Raw genomic sequence first — 11,972 nt, 5'->3', positions numbered from 1 at the left:
TTCTTCTTCTTCTTCTTCTTCTTCTTCTTCTTCTTCTTCTTCTTCTTTTTAATGTTTTCAGGTGATCTATCAAGTTGCTAATATGGGATCTCTCCAATGTCTTCTGGAAGGCACTTAGTGCTGTGATTTTCATCTTAGCACTGCTTTCATGGTGTCTCATAAGTTTGGGTAAATTGTGCCATCATTTTCATTGAATTATAGGAAGTCTTTAATTTTTTTTTTATTTTTTCCCTTACCCAGTGATCATTGAGCAGGGAGTTGTTCAATTTCTATGAGTGTGTGTGTAGGTTTTTTGTTGTTTCTGTTGTTGTTGAGGTCTAGCTTTAATCCATGGTGTTCTGAGAAAGAACAATGGGTTAATTCAATTTTAATGTTTCAACTGTGGTTTTCTTTGTGACTGACTATATGGTCAGTTTTGGAGAAGGTTCTGTGTAGTGCTGACAAAAGTGTATACATTTTTTGTGTGTGTTTGAGTGAAAAGTTCTGTAGACATCTATTGGTTCATTTGATTCATGACCTCTGTTAGCTTCATTATTTCTCTAGCTTCAGTCTCAATGATCTGTCCATTGGTGAGAGTGGGACATTAAAGTTTCCCACTATCAATGTGTTGAGATCAGTGTGTGATTTAAGCTTTAATAATGTTTCTTTTACAAATTCAGGTGCCCTTGTATTTGGAGCATAGATGTTCAGGACTGTGATGTCCTCTTGGTGGATTTTTCCTTTTATGAGAATGAAATGTCCTTCCCTATCTCTTTTGATTAATTTTGGATGAAAATATATTTTATTATATATTAGAATGGCTACTCCAGCTTGTTTCTTGGGTCCATTTGCATGCAAAACCTTTTTCCACCACTTTACTCTGAGGTAGTGTCTATCTTTGTTGTTGAGTTGTTTCTTGAATGCTGCAGAATGGTGGATCCTGTTTCCACAAACATTTTTTTAGCCTGTGTCTTTTTTTTTTTTTTTTTTTGAGAGTTGAGTTCAGTGATGTTGACAGATATTAGTGGCTAATGATTGTTAGTTTCTTTTATTGTGGAGTTAGTGGTGATTGTGTGTCTGTGTGCTTGTTTTCTTTTTGTTTTGCTGTTGTGAAGTTATCTATATCCTGTGTTTTCTTGGGTGTAGTTAACTTCATTGGATTGTAGTTTTCTTCTACTATCTCTTGTAGGGCTGGGTTGGTGCGTAGATATTGTTTAAATTTAGTTTTGTCATGGAATATCTTGTTTTCTCCATCTATGGTGACTGAAAGTTTTGTTGGGTATAGTAGTCTGGATAGACATCTGTGGTCTCTTAGTGTCTGTATGACATCTGCCCACGTGCTTCTGGCTTTTATAGACTATTGAGAAGTCAGGTGTGATTCTGATAGGTCTACCTTTATATGTTACTTGGCCTTTTTTCCTTTGCTGCTTTTAATATTTTTGCTTTGCTCTGTACATTTAGTGTTTTTATTATTATGTTGTTGGAAGGATTTTTTTATCTATCTATTTGGTGTTCTGTAAGCGTCTTGTATATTTAAAGGCATTTCTTTAGTTGGGGAAATTTTCTTCTGTGATTTTGTTTAAAGTATTTTCTGGGCCTTTGAGCCTTTTTTATCTATTTCTATTATTCTTAGGTTTCGTCTTTTCATGGTGTCCTTGATTTCTTGCAGGTTCTGTGTTCAGAACTTTTCAGTCTTAATGTTTTCTTTGAGAGATGTGTCAATTCCTTCAATTTTATCTTCAACACCTGAGATTCTCTCCTCCATCTCTTGTATTCTGTTGGTGGTGCTTACCTCTGTGATTTCTTATCTGTTCTCTAAGTTTCCATCTCCAGAGTTTTGTGTTTTATTTATTGTTTCTAATTCTGTTTTCAGGTCTTGAATAATTTTATTCATTTATTCATTTCCTTCACTTGTTTGATTGTGGTTTCCTGTCTGTCCTTGATGGTGGCCTTTCTTTATTTGTTTGGTTGTATTTTCCTGCATTTCTTTGAGAGATTTGTTCCTTTCCTCTTTCTATGCCTCTAATAACTGCACAATCATAGATTTAAGCTCATTTTCCTGTGTTTCATCTGCATTAGAATACCCATTGTTTCTTGGGGGGTCTGGTGGAGCCATGATGTCCTGGTTTTTGATGATTGTGTTCTTCCACTGGTTTGTCATCCTGGTTTGTCCATTGCTTTGGCTGTTTACTTCTTGAACATGCACCTAAGACTAGATTCACTCTTCTCTGGTGTCTGGAGTAGTCTTCAGGATGATGAGAAAGGTTCAGGGGAACACGAATGGGTGCTGGCACTTCAGATGTAGTTTCAGAAGGCAGAGTGTGGGCATGGTATTTTAAAGTGTGGGGCATGGGTGTCTTGATGGGTAGAGGTGCAGGTGCCTGAGCTACCGGTAAGGGGAGGATGTCTGCCTTAGGTAGCAATAGTAGGGAATCCAGTGCCTCAGAAGATAGCCGAGCTGTGGCTTACAAGCCTACCTGACACTGAGCTCCTGTGACTCAGACTGGTCTGGGCTCCACCATCTTGGATCTGGGATCCCTATGATTTTATTGTCTACTTGGTTTCCACAGGGGGACCAGTAGAACCATGGTTTGGAGGTTTGGATGCTGGCCCAGGAATCTAGGCACTTCCCTCAGGGGAAAGGGAGGGATCCGAAGTCTGCCTGCAGGAGCAAAGGGTCCCTGGACCTGGGAACCTGCACTCTGTTGAGTATGTGGGAAGGGCAGGGTTCTCACAGCTCCTGACTCCTGGACCTGGGAGATGGCCACTGGGCCCTGGATCCCATTGTCTCCAACTCTCTGGATTTCCCCTCTGGTCAGGGAAACAGCAAAGTCATCGTTTTGGATCCAGCCACCTGTTTGCTCACCAGTTTTGCAGTCTCTGACCGTCGGCTCAGACGGTCAGAGACTGCAAAACAATACACTTAGATACAATACACACTGGCCGCTGCCATCTTGGAACCTCTCTATATACCTGCTCTTTGTTGAGATTTTCATTATATTTTCCTCCATGTAACATTGTTATTAATTGTTTGGAAGTTTCACATCACTCACCTGATCATAATCCCTTCCCAGTCTTTCCATCTCTGCCACACCCTTATGATCCTCTCTCCAAAAAAGAAGCAGACAATAAAAATAAGAAAGAAAAAGTCCACTCTGTTATCTATATACTCACTGGGGCATGATCAAACTCTCAGTGGTCTGCCCCTTAAATAGAACTGAGTCTTTCTTCTTTTCCCTTCCATACTTCTGCCAGGAGCCATTGATTGTGAAGAGCTTATTTCAGCATCCTAGTCACACATTTTTTTTTTTCTTAGACAGGGTTTCTTTATGTAGCATTGGCTGTCCTGGACTCACTCTGTAGAGAAGGCTGTCCTGGATCTCACAGCAATCCCTGCCTCTACCTCACTGAGTCCTGGGATTAAAGGTGTGCCACCAAGACCTGTTTCCTTCACACTTTTTAAGAGTTCTCTTTGTTGGCTTTCTGTCTAGGCTGTTACTTTTTCAGGGTGGGTAGGTTGGGGATGGGGGTTGGTACTGAAGCCATGTTTCTCTGTCTTAACTGTGCTTCTGCAATCATCGATATCACAGCAAAAGTAGCCTTCTTGCTCTTCACAGTCAGAAGAAGCATGGATCATGGACCTCCACATGGTTTCTGGTGACAGCACAGATCATGAACACAGCCCCCTGCTGCAGTAGGATCCTGGATTCAGAAAAGGTCCTCAGAGGCTGTCACTACCTCAGGTGGCCGCACAGGCCAATCACATCAATAGAGCCCCTGGTGGCAAGCCAGACTGTGGACATTAATATGGCTTCAGGATGCAGCACAGAGCAAGGACATCTGCACGGCCTTTGGTGGTAACATGTGCCACCACCAACATCCCATTTCTCAAAGGGCGTGGCTGAGAAGGGCACTGGTGGTCACTGGCCTGGCTGGCTTGCCCAGGTGCTGGCTCTTTTGCTGCCTCTACCTAATTTTTAAATCCAGAATGCCTGTGTAGTCAATGTGTGCCAGTGTTTCAAACTGGAATTGTTATTGTCATGTTGGAACATTTACAAGGAGCACAAAGCCCAGCCTAAAATCAGCAGTGCCAGACTGAGCTGGCAAAGCGCATATCCCAGAATTTGCTAGATATGCAACAGTAGATTTCACCTTCTGGGAAGAGAAAAAAAAAACCCACCGCTTTCTACAAGCAACTAAAAAATGTCATGAATGAATAAACCATGTTTAACTTTAGAGATGAACTAATGTCATCAGTAAAGAGCCTGCAACTTCATCACACCACTCATCACCTCTGCAAATGCCTCCATTCTCTGGTCCTCCAGAACTACTCTCTACTTAATAGCTAACTGGATTTGAAAGGCAAGAAGATTAGGAATGATGTATAATATTTACCGAATGGCATCTCTACATCTTTAGCAAACTTCTGACATTACTTTTTCCAAATGATAATTTATGAGAAACTCTTTTTTAGTGCACTTAAATTTAGCGTACCTAAATTCTTCTTAGTATTTTATGTTATGTCACCTTTTAATATAAAGAACACAATAACATTGAAGGAAGCAGGGTTTTTTTTTTTTGACAGAAGTATTACACACTCAGTAGGTATTTCTATGTAAGATAAGCATGATCATTTTTTTTCTGTATTCCTGATGAAAGAGTGGGATTAGTGAAAAAGGGACAACTAGCTAAGTAACTGCATCAAATATTTGAATCTTTGTATATTGTCCATGTATTCTTACAACACCACATATCCAAATTTTGCTTTGCACATTGTATGACTAGGTTCTGCTGTTTTCAAGGCTAGTGTTTAGGGACATACATGCTTGGAGTTGCTTTTCAAAAATTGCAATGAATAATCCCAATTTAATTATTCTTGTGGAATTATTCCTGGCTTAGGTAAAACCGTATCCCAAATGAAACCACAGCCTGAGCTGCAACCAGAATGCAGGCATGCTCTGAGTAGATCTCACGGTTAAAAATTTAAATTGCACTTGTTTATTTGTTTATGTATGTATGAGCACCCGTGCTACAGTGCATGGGTGGAGATCAGTGGACAATTTTCATGAGTCAATGCTCTCTTTCTACCTTTAGTTCTTAGGGAATGAACTCAGAGCACTGAGCTTAGTGGAAATGCCTTTACCCACTGAGCCATCATCTCTTGTGTGTGTGTGTGATGCATGGATGTGAGTTTGTGGGTTCCTGCATCTGTGCACTTATATGTAGAGGCCAGAGAAAGCTATCAGGTGTCCTCCTTAATTGTTCTCCGTCTTATTCTCTTGACATAAGGTCTCTCACTGAACCGGAAGGTGTCCGTTTCATCTAGGATTGTTGGACAGCAAGGTCCAGTGATCTACTCATTCATCTGCTCATAAACCCTGCCATGCTGGGTTTACAGACACATGTGGCCAGGCCAGGCTTGTAGATTCTATCTTGCGTACTCACGCTTGCAGATGAAACATTCTTACCCACAAAGCCACCTACCTAGGCTGCAAAATTGAACTTCTACCCCACAGCCCTACTCACAGGGGTATGAAAACTTTGTTCAGGCTAAATTAACCAAAAGCTTTGAAACACAATTCACTCTGTTAGATAATGGAATGTGAACCATGTAAGGGTTTGTACAGTGATCACATGGGCAAAGCAGGTCATTTTAATTAATTAATAATGCAGAACCATAGCCAAAAATGGAGATAACCTTCAGAATGAACTAATCAACTGCTTGGATTACATACCTGTAGTCTTTACCTGGATGACCAGTCTTTGCACAGTTTCATAAGCATTAGTAAGTCATCATTTTTGGTCCTAGAATTTTTTATAATGATCAAAAACTTTCTTCTGTGAAATTTTAGTCTTAAGGAAAAAAATTTTTAAATTTATGCTATTTTTACTTACGTGTATGTCTCTCTGTCTGTCAGTCAGGCTGTCTATCTCTCTGTCTCTGTCTCTGTCTCTGTCTCTCTCTCTCTCTCTGGGTGTGTGTGTATGGGTGTTTGTGTGTGTGTGTGTGTGTGAGTGCACGCACATGTGAGCGTGGGTGCCTGTGGGGTCAGAAGATGATGCTGGGTTTCATGAGGATTCTGGGAACTAAGTGCCATGTTTTTCAAGAGCAGGAAGCTTTCTTCACCACTGAACCATTTATCCAACCCAAAATTCTTTAAACAAAGATCTAATCATCCAATCAAAAAAATGAGGTTCTTGGTGTATTCCTGTTTAACGGGTACTATTTTTGCATAACTACATGTGGCCTTTTCCCCCTATATTCCTTGGCTTTCCTTCCCATGAATGAAATAGGGTGGGAGTAGGGTGAATGTGATTAGAACCAAATTCTGTTCTTCTTCAGTGAAGATACAGACTCAACAGTAAGCAAGGAGGCCACAGCCTGATCTGAAAAGCAGAACACAGATCTAAAGAGAGCGGATGGTACATGGCAATCTGGGAAGGTCAGAAACAGCAAAGGCGTTGACATTCAGGGTATCTTAGTATCTAAACATGCATATATCCGTGCCAGTGTCACACACTTACTGTACAGATATTTATGATGGAACTGACAAATGTATGTGTTGATCTTGAAAAGCTGCACTATCTTTACAAGTTCATATTCTGTGGTGACTCTCCCTTGAGAAGTCAGTCCCATACTTGGGTATTTTCTGAGCATCTCTCTTTGTATGAAACTCTGTGCCTAAAATCTATGGCAAAACTGTCTCCTCTAAACTTAAACTCGCTCTAAAAATAGAGAATTTTCAAGGAACATGATATACGTTTAAATGACAAGATATTCCCACCAGCAAGCTTGCCTCTACCCATTAGTTATTCATGATTTCATTTCATCCTGGACATAAGACAGGTTGACATTCTATTAACATGGGGCCAGTTACATTCATTAGTAAGAGAAGTTTTGTGAGGATCTTACTAATTGCTGTCCCCTGACAAAGATGTGGGCACCTGAAAATTGATTTCTACTTCTTAAGAAAATTTATTAAGAAGAAGTCTACTGCTGACATTGTTTACGATATTATACTATACTTGCAGACAGGAGCCTAGAATAACCCTACTCAGAGAGGCTTCACCCAGCATCTGAGTGAAACAGATGCAGAGGTCCACAGCCAAATATTAGGTGGAGCTTGGGGAATCCTGCTGATGAAGAAAAGAAAGGATTGTAGGAGGCAGAAGGGTAAAGAACACCACAAGAAAACTCACAGAATCAACCAGCCTGTGCCCATAGGGCTTACAGAGACTGAACCACCAACCAGAGAGCATGCCTGGGACTGATCCATGCCCTCTGCAAGTATGTAGTAGTTGCGTAGCCTGGTCTTCATGTGATACTCCTAACAGGGGAAGTAGGGGCTGTCTCTGACTCTGTTGCCTGCCTTTGGGACCCTTTTCCCTAACTGGGCTGCCTTATCTACTCTCAGTAGGAGAAGAGGTGCCTAGATGTTCTGCAACTTGATATACCAAGGTTGGTTGATATCTATGGGAGACCTCCTCTTTTCTGAAGAGAAAGGGAGGGGGAATGGATTCTGAAGCAGGTATGGGGGAAAGACTGGGAGGAGAGGAGAGAGGGGAAACTGTGGTCAGGGTATAAAGTAAAAAGTTAATTAAAAAAAGAAGATTAATATGTTGTGAGGAAAGGTCAGGATGATGGCACCAGAAAGGACAGGCCTGAAACCTGAGTTCTATCTAGACTCCGTGTGCCACCTTGATTACATGGAACTTTTAAGTCTGCAAAAGGAAGAGAAGGAACTTAGCAGGGTATCTTGAGCAATACCTTGGCTAATTAACTTTCTTCCTCTGTGCATTTTCTTTCAAGAAGAAGCCAGTACCTATAGCACCACTTCCAGAGAACATTAAAAGCAGGTACATACAACCTTCTCTCAAGGGCAAGAACAAGAGTGATCGCAGACCCAAAAGACCAGGCATGCCCTTGAATTTTAGGTGTGTGTGTGTGTGTGTGTGTGTGTGTGTGTGTGTATGCCTGTACATGTTTGTATACATTTGTATGTTATATACTTAAACATGATTTTTTATTCATTATTGGTTTCAAGAGGCAGAACAAGGAAAATACAAACACATTTTTAAAAGGGAAGACGAAAGACTAATTCCCTTGTCCAAATGTACTAGATGGATGTTAAATAGGTAGGAGAAGTGACAAGGAATTGAATAACTATTCACTTTCAAGGTGAATATTTTTCTATTGACTATACTAGTTTTTTGGGAAAACATTACCTGCGAGCCGCCCCCACCCCTTCCATGCACACAGTGGGAAGAAGAGTATTAGAAATACTGCATCTTTATGTTGGCAACTCTCAACTGCCTATAGGGGTAACATATATGGCTGTTGAAATGGTGAAACGTGGACACAGGTGTATATATATGTGAAATCAACATAACCCATAATTGCTGGCAGTTCTGGACCTCATGGGCTCCAATGTCTTAACATGAGTGCTTTTTCAGTGAATGAAATTTATGTTCCTTATGATTTTAAATCAAAAGACAAGTAGAGAAAATATGGAAACACTAGAGCTTATTTTGTATTAGTTAGTCAATATCAACTCCATAATGTATGAAATTGTATTGACCTAAGCAACAGCCACCTCTAGAAACATAAAGAGTTTATATTTTGTAATCATTGAAAACACATTGACAATCTCTCCCCCAGATACTGAAAGTCTTAATACAGAGTTTTAATACAATCTTGAGAAACATTACTTATAAAAATGGGTCTTAAGAAAGACAATTGAAATTCATAGATATTTGGGAAAATAAACTGGTTGACAATTATGAAAATATCCTTATTTTTAAGTTGCTGATTGTAAGACTTGCTTTTTGATAGGTAATTATGAAAAATTAAACATTCCATGTAATTTTCATTTGAATGGAAAGATATAATGTCAGGAATATAATTGATTGATGGAAAAGCTAAAATAAAATCTAAGTGTATTAACTTATTTTAAATTAATTTAATATTGATCAAGTCAAGGATCATAAATGTTAAAATTTTATGAGAAAATTTGAATGCTAAGTTATAGCCACATTTTTAAAGTTGGAAATGAAAACAGAAAATATATCTGGAGCTAATTAAATGAACTCTTACCTGATACTTCTTTTTGTTCTCTTTTTCTCTCTATTCTCCCTACAATGAGAAAAGAAGTTAGAGTGTAGGGTCATGAGAATATAATAATATAACTAAGATGAAATGGAGTGTATGGTAATGTCAGAGCAGAACCACTATTTCTCAGCCATGCCCTGCATGATTTAGTAACGACTGCTGATAGTTGACAGAGAGAAAAGTGCTTTCAAATCACCTTATTAAAAAAAAGAAAACTATATGCATATAAGAACTACTCTGTTGGGTTTTAAAAATTCTCTTAGCAAGAAGGCAGTTTTTGATAACATGACCATTCAGCAACACCAATAGTAGGTTCCATCTAGGGCCTATGACATCTTAACCATGGGATTTTGAGTAGTACGTTTAGAGGGCCAAACATGGATTCCCTCCTGTCCACCAGGCCTGAAATCTAATCAGAATATGGTCAGCTACCCTATAGAAGTACTTCCACCATTGCAGCAGTGGTTAAATCATGCCTGCTTAGGTAGATATTGAAGCACACAGGGTCTAGCACTGAGCAAGAATATTGACAAAATATTTCTTTTCAAACAATAAGCTTAAAAGGTAATAATTTCTATATAGAGCACTCTCGGGTGTGAGGAAGCTGATGAAAGGAAGAACAACCATAAACTCTAACAAAATACTTGAAAGAGAGAAAGGACAAGCTATTTAACATGAGGTGAAGCATACACCGAGAGGTGCAGGATGTTGAACATACAAGAGACTCAAACAATCGTACCAAGAAAGGAGAGAGTGCCTGTGAAGGTATGGGGACAGCGGTGCTTGAACCTGGATGCACCCAGGATTTAGGACTGCTGATACAAGGATAGACCAAACGGAAACAGAATGGGATAAGTGTGCACATACACTTCATCCAGGGGAAATGTTTAGAGCTTGCTTTAGGGACATAATCTCCAATGCTAGTATACAGGAAGAAGAGTACCTTAAGATGTATGTGGTTGGTAGTGAGAGAGTAAACTAGGTTATGGTTAGGAAGAACAGAAAGTACTGGTTGCCCGAGAGTGATAGGGCATCAAAACAGAGCCCAAGGATTTACAAAAGTTAAGTTGCAAGGCAGGTGGCAAGGTAAAGATTTCTCAGATGACTTGGGGCAAGTGGTGATGAATGTGTAGGGGAGTGATAGGGTACAGAAATGACGGGTTTTGTGTGGATTTATTGAGTTTAAAGTTTCACAGGCATAGGAGAAATTGCAGAGATCAAATTGAGATTACGGATGCAGGATATGCCTATGTGGAAGTGAAGGGTTGAATACAATGTAAAGGCAGATGATACAGAGAAATAGGCTGAAGTCAATAACTGAGAATTCATAACACTATATATCTGGTGTGCATGGGACCACGAGAAAGCAGAAGAGGCAGAGATCCTTGGGATATGAAGGACAAACTGAGTTGGGAACAAACAATAAAGTTCTGGGAAATTTGGGATAGGTTCCAACAGCATCCAAAGCTGTCAAGTTCACTCAAAGTCACACAGTACCATCTCTGTGGGAGGCAATATTTTCAATAGAGAGGGACCAGAAGAGTAAGGGAGCAACTAGGAAGATGAGGCTGAGGATGCCATTTGTCACTCGAGAAACCCTGCAGCGTATAAATGGGTTTGAGGGGGCAAAGGCTCTAGCTGACACAAGCCAAGGCTAATGCTAATCTATGGGATGCTTGTCCAAGCTTCAAGACTCAGGCAAGGAGCTCTGCCCCAGGATAATGATGTGAAAGGCCACCAAAGTGGAGGTGAAAGCACTGTCTCAGCATGGGTAAATGAGAGTCATCCCTCCTACTGTCACCTTCTTGTTACCTAGCAACATTTCGTGGCTGGAACATTATAAGGAAGTTATAGAACACATCAAAGCTATGTGTAAACTTTATGCAAGTAAGTCTTCAAGGCCTTACTGTCTTTAAAAAAATGCTAAAATGCAAGCCTTCCCACCTATAGCTGCCTGATTTGGAGAATTCCTTTAATTGGCACCTTGATTAATCATTTTCATTTGGGCAATTTCCAGAAGACTAGCTGGTTGCAATTTATTTCAATGATTCAAACTGATAAATAGGATGAACAGTCCATTCAAGGGCCTCATTTGTTACCGAGTGAGGCGCATGCTTCCTCTTGCAAGTTTGCTGAAGGACGAGCCGCCCCTTGCCATTTGGTTTTACCCTCAGGGTTGTTAGGTGTCTCAAATGTTTTTGTTAACTTAAAAAATTGTGTGTAAAGCTTGGCTTAGCAGAGTGTTCATAGATTAGCAATGTTTTGGAGAGCCTTTAACTTCTACTAAAATAAATTTTAGCAAATCCCAAGATGAAAGTGGATGTGTTTAAGGCAATCATAGTATTCTCAGTGGCCCATATCTCCCATCCTCTCAACACTCATGTTCTTTTTTAAGTCTCTCTCACCATTGAATTAAACAGGATTGTGTAAACAAGATTTTGCAGAAATGGTGGAGTGTGACTTCCACGGTTGGGTATAAAACACGGAGTTCTCATCTTTCTGTCTCTTGAAACTCCTTATCTGGGGGAAGGCAGATAATAAGAGTGAGGGCAATGACACTGGCCGTGGAAAGAGCCATGTGGCATCGAGCTGAGGCCTCCTGTCACTATCCAGTGAGTGTCAAAAGCGCCAACGGCGACCAGAGACACAAACAGCTTAGTCAGTAGCCCTAGTCAGGAACTTAGATGTCTTTGGATCTGGCTGGTATCTTAGATACAAGTCCATGCACGTCCTGGGCACATGGAGTTAGACTTTGAATGAGGAATGCCCTCTATGAGTTTCTGTATTTCAACACGTCTGCAGCAGATGGTGCTGTCTGGGAAGGTTATTGAAGCTTTGTGTGTGTGTGTGTGTGTGTGTGTGTGTGTGTGTGTGTGTGTGTGTG

General features: G+C 40.2%; 1 protein-coding gene across 1 annotated transcript in view; it reads right to left on the bottom strand.

Annotated features, from left to right (window-relative positions):
- Window positions 1-11,972, bottom strand: part of Chst9 (carbohydrate sulfotransferase 9) — a 274,476-nt gene that overhangs the window by 131,457 nt on the left and 131,047 nt on the right. Inside the window, exon 3 of the mRNA XM_055625588.1 lies at window positions 9,074-9,112. Coding sequence (XP_055481563.1) covers window positions 9,074-9,112 — 39 coding nt within the window. The remainder of the gene's footprint in view (window positions 1-9,073; window positions 9,113-11,972) is intronic.

This window comes from Psammomys obesus, unplaced genomic scaffold, assembly GCF_907164565.1.
Source record: "Psammomys obesus unplaced genomic scaffold, mPsaObe1.curated_primary_1811, whole genome shotgun sequence".
Classification (NCBI taxonomy): domain Eukaryota; kingdom Metazoa; phylum Chordata; class Mammalia; order Rodentia; family Muridae; genus Psammomys; species Psammomys obesus.
The sequence above is the reverse complement of the archived record's forward strand: the minus strand, read 5'-3'. Positions and strand labels throughout refer to the sequence as shown.